This window comes from Marmota monax, unplaced genomic scaffold (assembly GCF_021218885.2).
Source record: "Marmota monax isolate L192 unplaced genomic scaffold, Marmota_monax_Labrador192_F-V1.1 WCK01_AAM20220418_F8-fsc00193, whole genome shotgun sequence".
Classification (NCBI taxonomy): Eukaryota; Metazoa; Chordata; class Mammalia; order Rodentia; family Sciuridae; genus Marmota; species Marmota monax.
Genome location: NW_026695203.1, coordinates 4068479 through 4085049, shown reverse-complemented (window position 1 = coordinate 4085049; position 16571 = coordinate 4068479). Strand labels below are relative to the sequence as shown.

The 16571-nt window shown below is 56.1% G+C and overlaps 1 protein-coding gene across 1 annotated transcript; it reads left to right on the top strand.

The window, feature by feature from the left end:
• Positions 1 to 467: 467 nt before the first annotated feature.
• Positions 468 to 8124, top strand: Crygn (crystallin gamma N). Its single transcript, XM_046429761.2, has 4 exons — positions 468 to 488; positions 2443 to 2691; positions 4627 to 4772; positions 7719 to 8124. Exons 1-4 carry the CDS (start codon positions 468 to 470, stop codon positions 7852 to 7854), a joined length of 552 nt encoding a protein of 183 aa, XP_046285717.1. The 3' UTR covers positions 7855 to 8124.
• The last annotated feature ends 8447 nt before the right edge of the window (positions 8125 to 16571 follow it).

The window sequence follows — 16571 nt, the reverse complement described above, 5'->3', positions numbered from 1 at the left end:
GTCCCAAAGAAACCAGGCGGGAACAGGTTAGAGTGCAGCCGGGTGTGATGGAGGTTGCGGGAGGTTAGAAGGAGGGAGACGTGGAGTGGGGAAGGGGCGCAAGTGCAGCACTGGGGAAGAGGCGCAGGGCCTGGGAGACCCCTTCCCAGCCCCCGGCAATCGCAGTGGATGCGGTGGTGCCGTGGTCCTGACTCAGCAAGGAGAGCGGGTGGGCTGGGAAGGAGGGGTCCGGGAACGGAGGTCTTGGGGTCTGGCAGGGGCGGCGGGGGGGTGGGGCTCTGCGGGTGGCGCAGGGTGGTCGAGGGTCGGGTCCCAGCGGCCGGCCCGGCGGCCCCTCTCCGGCTTAGCACGCCCGACAGCACTAACTCGGCGGTGCCCGGCCAAGCAAATCTTTTGTCCCTGGCGGCGCTGAGCCAGCAGGGCGCCGCCGGGTATATACTGAGTCCGGTGGAGGACGGCGGCGCACCATGGCGCAGCGCTCCGGGAAGGTGAGTCCTCGCCCTTCCCCACCCAATGCAAACCAGCAGAGGGCCGGCGATTGCCCCAGTGCGCGGGCATGGGGAGGGTGCAAACCGGGCATAGGGAGATGCAAACCGTTGCTCCCGTGTGCCCTTTGGGGACTACAAGCCCAAGCAAAGCTGGCTTAATTTCTTAATTAAATGGAGCTGCCTGGCTGTTGGCTGTGGGCCTCTCTGGTGGGGGTGCAGAGGATGATGGCCCTCTTCCATCCCCTTTTTCAGGTGTTCTGGGGTTCTAACCACCTCCCCCAAGTCAAGAGCAGGGAGGGTGGTCAAACTTGGCTGCTGCTTTCTGGCTTGGGGTGGGTTAGCCTTGCCAATCATACAGGGCCCACCCTAGCTGTCTCTTCTTTATGAGAGGATGGTCAAAGTGTGTGTTTTGCTCTCCAGTCTTCACGGGTATGTGGGGCTGTTTCTCAGCAAAATGTTGAGCCTTGAGGACCTCCAAATCCTTAGGGTGTTCAGGTCTCATTGAATGTCTGGGTGACTCTCTATCAAACCTGTCTTGTGCTGGAAGGGTAGCCAATTCAGATCTCTCTCCTCCTTCTCTAGTGACCCTGTCCTGGATAATCCCATGAAGCCTTTGGGCTCCAGAAGCTCCATTCAAGTGCTTCAGTGGTGAGAGCACCACTAGAGTCCTCTGCATGGGCTAGGTTATGTTTCAGTAACAAATAACCCCAGTAGCTTGGTAGCATACATCAACTAGGGTATCTGCCTCCCTAGCACCACATATCCATCATGGGTATAAGTGCTTTTGTCCTCACACCCTTCCCTATGCCCCAGGCTGACAGTAACATGAGAAAGGGAAAGGAAGAGACCCCCAAATCAGACATGCACTGGCTTGCAAGTGTCCATTCCCACACACATTCCTTTGGCCAGAGCATACAGCTGCCCTAGCTCCGAGGGGCCTGGGAGAACTGGAAGCATTTATAAAGCACAAATGACAACAGTTACTGGGTTACTATTCTTTGATAGGGTCCCTTGGGACCACAATTCTTGAGACCCAAGAGTTATTGAGTATTTGGAATTTTAGGTTCCACGGCAGGAAATAAGTTGAGGGGGTTGTTGCTTGAGTTGTTAAGTGTGGGGACAAGAGCTGGACTCAATGGCATTTGTCTGTAATCCCAGAGACTTAAGAGGCAGAGTCAGGAGGATCACAAGTTTGAGGCCAGCCTCAGCAACTTAGAGAGGTCTAAGAAATTTAGTAAGATACTGTCTCAAAATACAAAAAAATTAATAAATAAAAAGGACTAGGGATGTAGCTCAGTGGTAAAGTGCCCCAGGGTCTCCAGTCCAAACTAAAGTTTGGGAAAAGGACAACATGTCCATGCTACCTAGTTATCTGTCTGTCAGGCCTTAAAAAGGAAAAAAAAAAAAAAAAGGACAAGGTGACACTTATAGAGTGTGCTTTTGAGGACTTTCATCCTGGGCCGGGATTCCTGGACCTGGCTTCCACAGGTTCAGCCTCTCTAGCTGAGGAGGCCCAGCCCCAGGAACCTGGCTTTCCAAAAAATAAAGGTGAGTAGTAGGTGAAGTTTATTGTTTTGGAAAGATTTCCTTTGATGTTATTATGGATGTGTTGTTTTAACAATAAACAAAAATTGAGTTAAACAAATGTGGTGGAAATTTGTGACAACAGGTTTTCAAGTGGATACCTCCACAAAGGGGAACTTCCTGTCCCCAGAGACGGGCTGCAGTTTGTCTGCTCCACGGGGGGCTTGGGCAGTGGCTGTGTCTGACAGCAGCCTGTTGACCTTTCATCCTCTGCCCAATCAGCAGATGTCTCGGGCACCTCCTGTGCACAGCAGGGCCGGGCTTGGTGGCCTGGGAATCTGGGTTTCCTAGAGGATGCAGAGGTCCCAGATGACAGACCCCCAAACTGAAAGGAGAGAAGCCTGACCCTGGCTCTGACCTGGCCTTCTAGATCACTCTCTACGAGGGCAAGCACTTCACAGGCCGGAAGCTGGAGGTCTTCGGGGACTGTGACAACTTCCAGGACCGAGGCTTTATGAACAGAGTAAACTCCATCCGGGTGGAGAGTGGCGCCTGGGTCTGCTTTGATCACCCCGATTTCCGGGGCCAGCAGTTCATCCTGGAGCACGGTGACTACCCTGACTTCTTCCGATGGAACGGCCACAGTGACCACATGGGCTCCTGCCGGCCTGTAGGAATGGTGAGCACCCACTCCGCCTGGGGGCTGGGGCCTTCCTGGAATCTGTAGCAGGGTCCTCCCAACTTTAAAAGGCCCTACCCAGACCCCTGCTGGCAGGAGGGTGAGACACCATGGGGTTCAATCAGGGCTACCAGGCAGGCGAGCCCCTGGGAGTTCTCAGGAAACCACTTTAAATTTCCCATCCAAACATCTAGCTAAATTCTCTATTTAAAATGCTGTTGAAAATATTAGAAGTTTGGGGCCTGGAGGGTGTAGCTCAGTGGTAGAGCGTGAGCCCTGGGTTCCCTCTCCAACACCCAAGAAAAGAAAAAAAAATTATAAGTTTGGATTTGTGACCGGAAGGTGGAGCACTCAGCAAAAGTAAGTCAGGCTGCCTGGATCCGGGCACCTGCTGGGCACATGGCCTTGTAGCCATTCTGCGCACCTCCCAAGCCCTAATCTTGGAATTGCTAATGGAAGAAGCTGAAGTATCACAGGCCAGTCAGCAGGACATGTGGGGCAGGTCCCTTGGAGTTGCACAGGTGGCTGCATCTCACAGGTGGGGCCTGGTGTGTGTAGGGAACGCAAACCAGGGGTGTCGCTCTTCCGTGGGGAGGGGCTTTTTATGGCTGCATGACTCTAGGGTAGGATTTGCGGAATGAGGCTTAACCCAAGTCCCAGCACTATCTGACCTGCTCTGAGTTCTGGTCCTTTGGATGGGAAATGACCAGTCCCCAAGCTCACAGTGAGCAGCCCTGCTCAGAGTCTGCTGGCCAGAGGGCCCTCGCTTGGACGCCTGGGCTGGGGCTCTGGCAGACACCTAAGGAATCACGGGGGCGGTGCCTCTCTGCCTGGGGCCCCCTCTTCTATCAGTTGTAAAATTGGCTGCACTTTGACTTCTCAAATGTAAGAATACTTTCTTAGTATCTCTGCCAGGCCTTGGGCATTTGGAAAAAGGAATTAAAATGGTTGGCCCTGGATCCTGTATAATGCTATTTATATTAAAAATATACTAGGCATCCTGTGAATGCTCTTCTCAAAAAGGCCATGCCTGGGGCCAGCTATGAAGCAGACCCGCCCCCCCACATCTGGCCTGTGGGGAGCTGGCCCTCCTTTTGTCTTTTGGAAACACAGGAATCCCGTAGGGAGATCCATGTACTGATGATGTTAGTGAGTGATGACATCAAGGCCAGCAGGGATTTCAGCAAACGAGATGTGTTATTTGTTTTAGAGTTTTGGCTTCATGTTTTAATAAAAGGTTCTATTACAGTTCTAAAATATTATCATCTGTGGCCTGCGGGCAGAGAAGTCAAAGCTGAGAAGCGTGTTGGTATAACCAGGGCAGGAGCCCCCAGGCTGAGCACCTGGAGGGAGTTAGTGATCCCAGCCCTGGTCCAAGTGGCCCTGGTCTCAGGGCAGTCTTGCCCCCTCTTTGGATCTTGGATTCCTTAGTTGTAAAAAGAGGAGATTGGACCACTGGACCGATTCAGGGGCTTTGAAGCTCTTTTGTTGTTGTTGTTCTTTCTTTCTTTCTGGTACTGGGGATTAAACCCAGGGACACTTTACCACTGAGCTACATCCTCAGCTCTTTTAATGCTTTTTTAAAAATTTTGAGACAGAGTCTCACTCAGTTGCTAAGGGCCTTGCTAAATTGCTGAAACTGCTCTCAAATTTACATTCCTCCCTGCCTCAGTTTCCCAAGCCTCTGGGATCACAGGCATGCACCGCCACCCCCAGCCAAGCTTTTTAAAGTCATAAAACCGCCAACACATCTCATGTGAAAGAAGGAACAGAGGGTGTGTGTTGAGATGGGGCCATTTACCAACCCCCACCCCAGCCAGCCCAGGAACTCTTGGCCCTGAGCCCTGGGTGACTGCACATTCCTTCCCACCTGTACTGGTGGGGGACTCAGAGCATTTTCCTCTTTCCCACCCTCCGCCCGCCTGTGCCTTGGAGCATGGGGAGCATTTCCGGCTAGAGATCTTCGAGGGCTGCAACTTCACGGGCCAGTGTCTGGAGTTCCTGGAGGACTGCCCCTTCCTGCAGAGCCAGGGCTGGACCAGGAGCTGCGTCAACGCCGTCAAGGTCTACGGGGATGGAGCGTGAGTGGCGGCCAGGGCTGCTGGTCTCCCTATGGCCCAGAAAGGCCTCAGTGAGGGACACTGGGCCCAAAACAGCTGTCAGAACCCTGCGTGTTCTGTCCTTGGCCGCCCCCTGCAGACGCAGGCAGGTTTCCTTCTGATCAGCTGAGGGCAGCCCATGCTCCCTGCTCCTTGTGCCCTCCCCTTGTGTAAAGTGTCACTGCCCTGAGACTTTCCAGTTGACCATCTCTCTAACCTTTGTTTGGGTAGATATCGTCCCCATTTTACAGAGGAGCAAACTGAGACTGGAAGGTTAACTTGGCCCTGGAGAGAGGCCCTGCTGGGATTGCAGTCTGCTTTCCAGAGCTGGTGCCTTCAGCCCCTCCCCTCAGGAGAAGAGCCCCAGGCCCGGTCCTGCCTCCATCTATGGCTGGTCCAAAAACTTGGCTCTTGTTGAAGAAGTTAAGGAGTCTTCTGTATTTCTGAGGCTTGGCCTCAGGGACCCTGGTGAGGTGTCAGGGGAGGGACTGAAGGAGACCCAGACTGAGCTATAGATACTATCTACCTTTCTTCAGGGAGGTGTGACTTGGCTTGAGGAGTTGGTGGCATCTGGGAGTCCAGGGGTAGAATTCCAGAACAATGCACCCTGGAAATTTTGCTGGCTAAGTTGTGCCATGAGGCAAAGACACACCTGGGCATGTTAAATGTCCTGAGACCCAGGACACGGTCCCGCCTCTCCACAGCCTGGAGACTTCAGGGCTGTTGAGGAACAGGTGGGGGAGGCAGGGGCTTGCGTTGTTTGATTGTAGAATCCTGTGCCCTCGGAGGGGACATCTTGGTGGCCAGGAAGCTAACCAGAGCTGAAATGGTAGACTCCCTGTGTGGACCCAGAGCACACTTCTCCTTTACCTCTTGTGTCTTTAGTTCATGTTTTTTCTTTCTTCTGCGGTGCTGGGGACGGAACTCACACATGCTGGGCAAGCACTCCACCACTGAGCCACATGCCCGGGCCCTGTGACTCGTAAGCCCTCTTCAAGGGGCAGCTGCATGGGTGGCCATGCTGGATGCCCTGGGTCTGGATGGTGACACTCCACAGAGCCTTTCCTGGGACCTGGGTGATGAGGAGGCTGGGTCCCTCCATTTCCTGCAGGACAAGAGCGTTCCCTCTGGGTTCCGTGCAGTTCCAGTTGGCCTGTCCCTCGTCTCATGTCCTGGAGGGCACTTGGAGGGAAACACACTGGCATTTCTGCCATTTCCACTTCCCATCTCCTAAAAGCTGAGCCTCAGGGCCGGGAGGTGGTGCCAAAGTAGAGCACTTGCCCGGCACGTGTCAGGCCCTGGGTTTAATCCCCAGCAGCCCCCCTGCCCTCTAAGAGAAGAATGAGCCCTTTGCCTTCCTCTCTCTGCCTCCTCCCCAACTGGCTGGGCTAGGAGTGGGGAGCTTGCTGCGACGCCCAGCCCTCTCCCTGCCCTTTAGTTTGGGGGATGTCCACCTGAGCCCCAGGGTGGCTCAAGACACTGCTTGGGCCTTTCCAGCTGCTGCTAGGGGGCCGGGGCTGGCCCACTCCCTCTGAGCTGCAGCCGTGGGGTGGGAGGTCTTGCTGCACCAGGCTGTCCCCCAGTAGGTGCCCCCTCCCTGCTCACACTCTCCGCCTCCCTCCCTCTTCATGGCCATTACCGACCCTGACTCTCCCAGCAGTGGACTGCCCCAGGCACCAGGTGTGGGGTCAGGAGAGTGGCGGGAGCAGACAGTGGGGAGGAGGGCTGTGCGGCCTTGGGCCCTCACTCACCTTCCCTGACCTCATCTGAGGCTGGGCCCAGGCTAGAAGGGCTGTGTCCACGGGGAGGAAGCTCCTTCAACAGCAAAGTGCTTTCGGGGTGATGGGCAAGAATTACTGGGGTCCAGGTGGGCACTCATTGCAAAGAGGCAGGGTCGGAGTCCAGGCCACATGGACCCCAAAGACAGAGCTGTGTGTGCGCCCCTTGTGGGAGGCCCAAGAGGAAGCGGCCCAAGGCCACTGCCTGTCCCAAGCAGAGAAAGGCAGTTTTCCATGGTGGAGAGAGTGAAGGGGAGGAGTCGGGGGCCTGGTAGAGGCCCGCTGTTGACCACGGCGACTCCCAGTCCTCTGCTGGGGCCAGGCAGTCAGTTCAGGCTTCAGACCTCGCCCCCCAGGGCCACAGACTTGTGCTACCTTTCTTGGGCCCCCTCCCCACAGTAGCACACTTGGCTCAGGGATGGCAGAGGAAGGGATGGCTTTCTGGTCCACACTTCCCCTCCCAGATGGAGACCACCCTTCTGGCCCCCCTCTAGCCTCCCCGCCACACCTTCCTGGTCACCTGGTTTGCACTGCCCTTCACCTGCAGCCCCACACCTCCTGGGTGATGAGGGGCCATGGTCTCTCCTGGCTCCACTGGGGACGACGGCCAGGATCCTGGCTGTCCCCTCCTGCAACTGCAGACACCACAGTCTGTTGTTCACTGGAGCAGAGGTGTCATGGGGATGGGAGCCCATCTGTCCCACCTGAGCACCCCGGTTCCTAACGCACAGTGAGACACACGCCTGGAGCTCGTCTGCGTTTGCTGAATGAATGAGCAGGAGGCGTTTGTCCCCAGTCTGTGCCCAGTGTCCTGCCTGCTGCTGCAGCTGCCATCAGTGTGAGATGGTCCTTGCAGAGAGCAGGAGGGATGAGGGCTGTGCCACGGGGGCCAGAGCCTCCTGGAGTAGACTGGCCAATTTTAAACCATGGCCCGTTACTGGGCACGCCTCCCCCGTGCCACACCCAGCCCTGACCCCCACAGCAGCAGGTAGGGAGTCAGCCTAGTGCAGGCGGCGCACCCTGGTGTTCTGCAGAGCACAGGGATCCACTGGGCTAGGAAGGGGTGGCAGGGCTGGTGGGAGGTCTTCTGATCGGAGCCTGGGTGGCATTCCTGTGTCCGTCCCCTGACCTGTCTTTCCCTGGCTTCCAGATGGGTCCTCTATGAGGAGCCCAACTACCGTGGCCGAATGTACGTGGTGGAGAGGGGCGACTTCCGCAGCTTCTCTGACTGGGAGGCCCACAGTGCCCGTGTGCAGTCGCTCCGCAGGGTGGTCAACTTCTTCTAGCCCTGGGGACAGGGCAGCCCCTCTCGGCCCCACCTGGGCCTCAGGATCGCCGGCAATAAAGGTCCTGAAAGAGGAGCGCTGAGCTGGCCTCTGCTTTCCTGGCCCCTTGCTGGCCTAGGGGCTGAAACCCAAGGGACTCGACAGACAGAGGAAGGCATGGGGAGGCCTGCATTAGGGCCAGAGGGGACCCTCTAGGGCAAGGAGACCAATCCCTTAATCTAACATAGCCACAGGCCTCCAGTCCCAAGGAGAGACCGTGAGGCAGGTGGGACAAGGCCCAGGGTGCTTCCTCCCACCCAGGGACCCCTGGCTTATTAGGTGGGGAGGGGGAGAAGGGAGCTGTGGGGCGAGCTGAGGCTGGCTTCCTGCTCTCCCCGAACTGTGTCCAGCATGGGGCCCTCTCCCTGACTCAGCAACAGGGCTGCCAGGCCACGTGGTCTGCTTGGTGGCCAAAGGCCTGACCCAGGCAGGGCTCGTGCATCGGTATCTCTGGATTTTATCCTCAGCTGATTTTATAAGGGGCCCCTCTAAAAGAACAGGAGAGCCCAGGGCACACCTGCCCCTGTGAGGGGTCCTGGAGGGAAAGAGAAATGGAGGGCTCCACAGAAAGGAGGGGAGACTAGGAAGGAGCTTCAGGGCCCAAAGAAGCACAGGTTGCATCTGCTCCGACCCCAGCCCCTGCAAGAGGCAGGGCCTGGCCGGCCACCTGGGTTCAGGCCGGCCACCTGGGCCCCTGGGTCCACCTGTTGGGGGGTGGGTATGAACTTGGAGGGAATCACCCTCCCTAAGAGAGGACAGGAGACACCTGGGCCCAGGCAGTGGAATTTCTGGGAAGAGGGTCAATGCCCCTAACTCCACCCGTCATGCCCAGTGAGAGGACAGTCCCTGGAGGGGAACTTGCTAGACACTGGGGGTAGCCCAGGTAACTCCTGCTCCTGCTCCAAACCCTGCCCCAATCCTGAATGGAAACTGCAAGTGGAGACAACCTCCTCCAGAGGAATCTTAGTCTGTTCCAGGAGAGGAAGGACCCGGGACCCTCTGGGGCTTCTGAGGACCTGGAGCGCTGAGTCCCTGAGGATGGGGAACCCAGAGATGCCTGCGCCAGCCAGAACCAGCTAAGGCCCGCTGGGTGAAGGCTCAGGTGGCCTACAGTGTTCCCACTGTGGGTCAGGCTCCTGGCCCACCTTTCCAAACCCCACACTTGACCCAGGGGCCTCTGCCATCAGCTGGCTCCTCACTGGCCACAAGCCTGGCCCTCACTCCTCATATCTTCTTGTCTTGTTCTGCACTGGAGATTGAACCCAGGAGCACTTCGCCATTGAGCCACGTCCTCAGCTCTTTTTATTTTTCATTTTGAGTCAGGATCTTGCTAAGTTTCTTAGGGCCTCACTAAGTTGCTGAGGCTGGCCTTGGACTTTTGATCCTGTTACCTCAGCCTCCTGAGCCTCTGGGATTACAGGTGTGCACCACGGCACCTGGTTTTTACCACACATTTTGCTGGAGATTTTTAAATAGGTAAAGGGGGTCCAAATGGTAAGCACCACTCCCAGGCTGGCCACTTGACTTGTGATCCCCCCTTAGAAAATATTTTAATTAGTCTTTCCTTCCTTCCTTCCTTCCTTCCTCAGTACTGGCAATTGGACCCAGGGTGCTAGGCAAGTGCTCTACCACCGAGCTACACTCCAGCCCTGAATTCATATTGAATATTGAATGTTTGAAACTGAGACAAGTCAAAGGCTTGGAGAGCTAAGGATGACTGGGTGGTAGAACACCTGATAGCATGTGTGAGGCTCTGGGTTCAGTCCTCAGTACTGTAAAGATAAACAGACAGACAAACAGAGGCTTGGAATGGGGAGTTGCTAATGAATGGAACCCAGAGCTGAGGGTGGGAAACCTGGGATCCTGGATCTCAGGGGCTGTTTTCCACAGGGGCTGACAGTGGAGAAGAGGATGGCCATCCAGTGAGGAGGGTTCCCTTGTCCTGTAGTGGCACCCCCTCCTCTTACCTGGGCTTCTCCAGAAATCCTCACCATTGGCTGATTTTAGGACTGTCAGCAAAAGAGTCTCTGCCAAAGAGTTCACTGTAGATAAACTTCCTATTTTACTTGGCCACTGGCCGGGAAGATGCCAGCACTCCAGGTGCTGGACACCCCCTTACTAGTTTCTCACAAACGTATCCAGTATAGTAGTTTGTAGAAATGTGCAAACAGGCCTCTGGCCTTGAGCTGAGCTTCACAGAGATGTCTGCATTTCTAGGATAGAGAAGTTACCAACTGGGCTCCATGGTAACAGCTGGCAGGGGGAGGAGAGGAGGGGAGAAGAAGCTCTCCCCCTCTCAGGTCCTTGAAGGGTTAACTTGCCCAGAACAGTGAGAGAAAAAGCTGCTTTTATGTGAACTTCTGCAGACAGTGAACTTCTGAGCCCCTCCTCTTACATGCTGGGTATAAAATTCTGAAACTCCCTGAACTCGGGGTTCAGGGGATTGATTGATTACAGCAAAAGCTGTGCCCTCTGAACCTGGCTGCAGCCCAATAAAACTGTTTCCTGCTGTCTTTGGTGCCTTCTCTCAACTGTCCCTACAACAATCCTAGTTTCCAAGGTACCGAGGCTCAAATCAAGAACTTGAGAAACCACCATAAAACTATCAACGAGCCAGCCACCTCCAAGCTCCGAGCCTGGAACCAATCGGCAATAAAATCTCCCCTCACTGTTGCTCACCTGGGAAGAGTGTTTACTTAATGCCTGAGGCTTTCATTTCTCTGCCAGTTTGTTCACGGAGTAGGGCTTTCTGTGTGAGCCCAGCTGGCCTGTCTCCATGTGGGCACATCTGTCATCGAGGCCTCCTGGAGGCCAGGCCCTGTCCCTGCCTGCACATCTGGTCTGTCCTGCAACTGTCCACCTGCTACCCCTCAACCTCCAAGGTCAGCAGTGTCCAGCTGGCCTGTGCTTTAGGATCTCACAGGTCTTTCCTGCTGGTGGTGATGACAATGCTAATAGATGTTAACAGAAACCTACTGAGAACTAACTTCATGCCAGGCTCTGCCGTCAGTGGAATCCACATGTACAGTAACCCCAAGATTATAACACTTAGCACTGCTGTCCCAACCAGGAGTGCTAGACCCAGACAGGTTAAGAACTGGCCCAAGGTCACCCAGCAGGCAGGACTCCAACCCAGGTTTGACTTTGCTCCACACTGCACATTTGTATGTATAGGTCTATTTGGCATGAACTTGGGTCGAACCCAAAGCCTCTGCAGCCTCAGTTCCTGCTCTGTGAAATGCGTGCCATCATGTCTGTCCTACCAGCTGTTATACACCTTTAAAAGTCAAGCGTGTGACCCTGGAGCCGGTGCCACATGAGGATTGGTTGTTGGTAGCAGTGACATGGTGTTGGGGGAAGCACTGAGACAGGCTGAGTTGGGGTCCTCCCATCTGAAATTCCTGACAGGGGCCAAGAAGGTGGGCGCGGAGGTGGAGGCTGGCTCCGTCCGCAGGGGTGCCTTCCTCTCTTTTGTCCCTTGGTGGCCCCTAGTCCTTTAAAGTTTCTGCTGATTTTCAGAGATGGAACTTTGGAAGCAATTAAGTTTTGTTGCACCTTCCTTCAAAGTGACTTTGAATAAAACCTGTGTTCCTAGCAGTTGGACTCGAATATTTCTGGAGCCCGGAGCATTATGGCCTCCTGGGTGGGAGCGGGGTTAGAGCAGGAGGAGGCTCTCTGACAGGGCACTTCCCTAGGATGTGTGACCTTGGGCAAGCTGCAGTCCTTGCCTCCTGCCCTCGGGCCCACAGTGGGAGAGTATCCACCCCCAGGAGTTCCTGGTAGTCTCATGAGAACCGCAGCCCACCAGCCAGTCCAGGGCCAGAGCGAGTCCTCCTGTGGCTCCCAGGAACACCAGCACCTCATTAGCGGGTGATTTAGTGCTTGGTGCTTCTGGGTGACCTTCCCCTCACCCCAGCCCCCTGCTTCCTAATCTGTCAGCAGATCTGCTTTTTGTCAGAAAGAGGGAAAACAAGGTTCCCACCCCAGGGCCTTGATCTGCAGTCTGTCCAGGGAGTGAGGACCCAGTCAGAGCTGCTCGCAGCCACACATGGTCACATATTTCTGCCTCCACTCTGCAGTTTGGAGAGCTGGGCTTTTAAGAGCAGCCGAGAGCCTGGTGCTCCAAAGGCTGCCTGCAGCACAGGCACCTGCTCATCAGGCCCCGTCACCACAGGGAGGACTCTGAAGCGCCCTCTGTGGCGGGGTGGGGGGGGGGGGGCACTGGTCTAGAAGTCTTTGTTTGCCCCGTCCCTCCTGGGACTCCAGGTGCCCCCCTGCCCATCTCTGACGGCCAGTGCATTCTTGGCTGGTGGCTTCTGGGCTCTGCCCCCTACCCTGCTGGGGGGACACTTCTGAGCAGGGCTGCACCTCCATCTCTCGTCCCCTTGAGAAGCCTGAACAGATTTTCAACCAAGATCCGCTCAATGAGCCAGGCTTTAGGACTGAGCTCCAGGGCTGGGGGTCACTCGGTGGCAGAGCACTTTCCTAGCAGGCCAAGGCCCTGGGTTCTGTCACCAGCCCTGGGGGAAAAAAAAAAGTTGAACCAAGCTCTGGAGTTTCAGGGAATGTACCGAGTGCCACCAAGCTGTGCGCTCCAGGGAGGTGCAGACTGGATTGTATGCTCGGTGGGTTTTGCCCAGTACAAAAGTCTGAGTCCTCTGCTGAAGGGCTTGGGCTGTTCCCGGGTCCTGGGGACCTGAAGTTCCTATCTGCCCACACCTGCCCCATACCTGCCTTTCTCTGGCTTCTCTTACCTTATGGGTCGGCAACCCCCCGCACCAGGCATCCAGTGCAGGCCTCTGCGTGGGACTGCCCAGGAAGCAGCAGCTCCACCTGCAAGGAGGGGACACCTAGGGTTCCCTGTCTCTGGCCGTCCTCCACCGCTGGTGACGTGGGAGGAATGCCAGTGAGTGGTTCTGTGAACAGGCGTTGAGCTTCCCGCCGCCGTGAGGCCTGCTTCCTTGGCAGTCTGTGGTTCACAACGACCCTGCGGAAGCCAGCTGCAGCCCCTCCTTGGCCTGGTCTGTGTGCGCGGGGGTGGGGACACCACTCGAGCAGATGGGTGCGTTGGCAGCCCTGTCTGGGGGGGGGGTGGCAGCGTGTGGGCAGGCTGGCCGACGGTGGTGGTGACCCTTTCTGACGCGAGCTTGGCCTGGGACCAGGCCTGCATTCCCTGGGTGGGGAGGGACGGCGGGACAGGGTATGGGATCATGTGGGACTTTCTGGCTGAGGGTCAAAGCAGGTCAGGGAAGCGGGCAGGAGTACCCTCTCCACTCACCTCACCTGGCCCAACTTCCCGCCAACTGGTACAGGTCCTTTGCCGTGGGCTGGGGGTGGTCTCCTGTGCCCTTTGCCTTACACCAGGGGATCCTGGGGCTGAGAGAGGCTGCCGGGGTGCCAGGCACAGGGAGCAGGGCGGGTTCCCGCTCACAGTGTGCCCAGCTTAACCCTGGGTCCTGGAGTTCCTGAGCCACGTGGACAGAGACCAGCGGGGCAGTAGGGATGGGTCTGCCCGTCCAGGGGGGCTGCTTGTTGCTGAAGCGGGCAGTGGGCCTCTAAGCCCAGAAGGGGCGCCCAGCAGCTTTACCCATCATGGGGTGCTGGACCCCAAGATCGGGCAGGACGCTTATCTCACTCACAAAACACAGTATGAGAATCAGTCTGTGGGGAGCTCTTTGGGACCGCGGGGAGTTTAAAGAAGCGAGTAGAATAACAGGTGAGACCAGGACCAGGCTAGCGGCCATGACCTCCCCCATTACACAGCCCTGCTCTCTGTGGGAGGAAGTCCCCACCCAGGCCACGGGACACAGGAAGGAATCAACTTGATGACCCGCCGAGTCCAAAAGAGAAAAGAAACTCGTTCTCCAGGAGACGCACAGCAGTCCTTGGGGCTTAGGTCGGAGGTGAACTTCTCCCGTGGGCCCGCCACGCCCGTGTTGATGACCACGAGCCACATTCTCGACATCACCCGTCCTCCAAAGAAAACAGCAAGTTCTCTGGCATTTTTGCTGATGATACCCTGTAGGGCCAGCCAGTGGTATTAAGCTAAAGTAAAATTTTTGTGAGGGAGAACGTTCTAACAATTCATTTACATATGAATATTCAGCTAATTTGGGGTTACTGGGCATTGAACCCAGGGGTGCTCTTACCACTGAACTACTCGCCAGCCCTTTTAATTTTTTTATTCTCAGATGAGTTCTTGCTAAGTTGCCCAGGCTGGCCTTCAACTAGTGATTCTCCTGCCTCAGCCTCCCACCTAGCTGGATTACAGGATCTGCCTCCCTTAGCTAATTTTAAGTGAATCTAACTGGGTGTTTGAAGTGGGGCCTGACAGTAGTTAGCTCTCAGCAAATACTTAACACAGCAACACATTCACTGTGCGAGTTTTAGGCCCTGTTTTTACATAGAATAAGGTAAATGTATCATTTTCCTCTTTTATAACTGAAGAATAGACTTTAAAGGTTATTTGACCAGATTCATACCATACATGGTAAAAGAGGCCGAGTTCCCCAGGCCATCTGCCTCAAGCTGGCCCTACAACCAGGGCTTCCAGAGCTTTCTGACTGAGACTCACGTGAGGGCCAGGGCCTATAAAACGGGCACAGCTGTGTCATGAAATGAGCCTTATCTCTGCTATTGAGTTGAACATGGGTATTTTCTATTTTATTTTAACATAATGCTGGTCAGACACCAACTAAGTTGATTTCACAACTCCTCAGTGGATCACAATTCTCCAGTATGAAAAACACAAGCCCGCCTCACAGTGAAACACACGAGCATTTAAGGAGATGTGGGCTGCTCAGTGACTGCTATTCCACTTCCAGGAGCTCACCCTTGCACACCTTCACAGAAAGGTCTAGAAAGCTAACAGCTCTCTTCCCTCCCTCCCTCCCAGGCCATGAGACACAGCTCTAGCCAATAAGATAAAAGTCCTTTGTCAAAAGGACTCTGGGAAAAGCCTTCACTTTCTTCACCAGAAGCCTCCCCCTTTGTCTTCCTGCGTTGAATGAAGGTGTGATGCCAGGAGCAAGCAGCCTTCTTGTGATCCTGAGACTACTGCAAAAAGAGTTGGGGAGACGCAGGCTCTAAGCTGCTAAAACAGTGTCACATGGCCACCTTCTTGTCAAGTTACAGACATGGTTCCCTACAACTAAGAGTGTTCCTAACTATCAACAGAATAACCAAAACAACAAAAAGCAAAACCACAGCCTCAGGTAGATGGTTCCTGCAGCATGTCTTCCTGCTGCCGGGTGCACTGCAGTCCACTGACCCGCGGGGCTCACCTCCCTGCAGGGCTGCAGTGCCCTAGTGGCTCCTGGGTGACCTTGTGACGTTGGTCACATCACCCTGGTGTGCAGTGCTTCGTTGGCCCTCCGCTCCCCAGCACCATCACAACCTAATTTGCTCCCAATAAAACTACTTACAGATCACTGAGTCCTTCAATTTTCTGTGGAAAGTAACTGTGACCACAGGTTCCCCGACTCCTGCACACGCCCCTCCCAGACTCTGTCAGGGCCAGCCCGCGTTCTTTGGAAGAGAATCCTGTGGGACACGGAGGCTGTAAACAGCGGCACTAGGAGCCACATTTGGGCCCCCCAGGAAGAAAAACTTGCCGGGTTCCCACAAGGGGAGGCTGTGGTGTGTGGCTGCTGCGGAGCTGGGTGGGGAGGAGGGGAGGCCAGGTCTGGTCTACCTGCAGCCACAGGTCCTCAGCCAAAAGGAAGCTGAGCCCTGGGGCTGGGAGGGCCCGGAGGCCATCCCCCTCCCTGCTGGGCAGCACAGCCTTGTCTCCCCAGAACCCCTAGCCTCAGGGAATGACCCCTGGGACTTCACCGGGGTCACTGCAATGTGCTTAGCTAGGTTAGGACGAGGTCTGCTTGGTCAGCACAGACTGCCACACTGGCCAGACACACGGCATCCCACATCTCCAGGAAGGGCAAGGCCCTGCTGGTGACCCTTCAGGGAGGGCCTCCTCCCAGCTTTCTCATTGTGTCCTTCCATGGCAGAGAGAGAGAAAGAGGGGGGGGGAGAAAGGGGGGGAGAGAGAGAGAGAGAGGGAGAGAGGGAGGGAGGGAGGGAGGGAGGGAGGGAGAGGGAGGGAAGGAGAGGGAGAGAGAGAGAGAGGGAGAGAGGGAGGGAGGGAGGGAGGGAGGGGGGGGAGAGGAAGGGAGAGGGAAGGAGAGGGAGAGAGAGAGAGGGAGGGAGGGAGAGGGAGGGAGAGGGAGAGAGGGAGAGGGAGGGAAGGAGAGAGAGAGGGGGGAGAGAGAGAGGGAGGGAGGGAGGGAGAGAGTGGGGAGAGAAAGAGAGGGAGAGAGGGAGGGAGAGGGAGAGGGGGGGAGAGAGAGGGAGGGAGAGAGGGAGGGAGGGAGAGAGAGGGAGAGGGAGAGGGAGAGAAAGGGAGAGAGGGAGGGAGGGAAGGAGGGAGGGGGAGAGGGAGAGGAGAGGGAGGGAGAGGGAGAGGGAGGGAGAGAGGGGGGAGGGAGAGGGAGAGAGAGAGGGGGGAGAGAAAGAGAGGGAGAGAGGGAGGGAGAGGGAGAGAGGGGGGGAGAGAGGGAGAGAGGGGGGAGAGAGGGAGAGAGAGGGGGGAGAGAGAGGGGGGAGAGAAAGAGAGGGAGGGAGGGAGAGGGAGAGAGAGGGGGGAGAGAGGGAGAGAGAGAGGGGGAGAGAGGGAGGGAGGG

Bases quoted from the DNA above. Each gene is read 5' to 3' on its own strand.
- Crygn (XM_046429761.2), top strand. From the start codon at position 468: ATGGCGCAGCGCTCCGGGAAG. The intron at 489-2,442 runs GTGAGTCCTCGC...CTGGCCTTCTAG, and splicing joins TGGCGCAGCGCTCCGGGAAG to ATCACTCTCTACGAGGGCAA. The intron at 4,773-7,718 runs GTGAGTGGCGGC...CCTGGCTTCCAG, and splicing joins AAGGTCTACGGGGATGGAGC to ATGGGTCCTCTATGAGGAGC.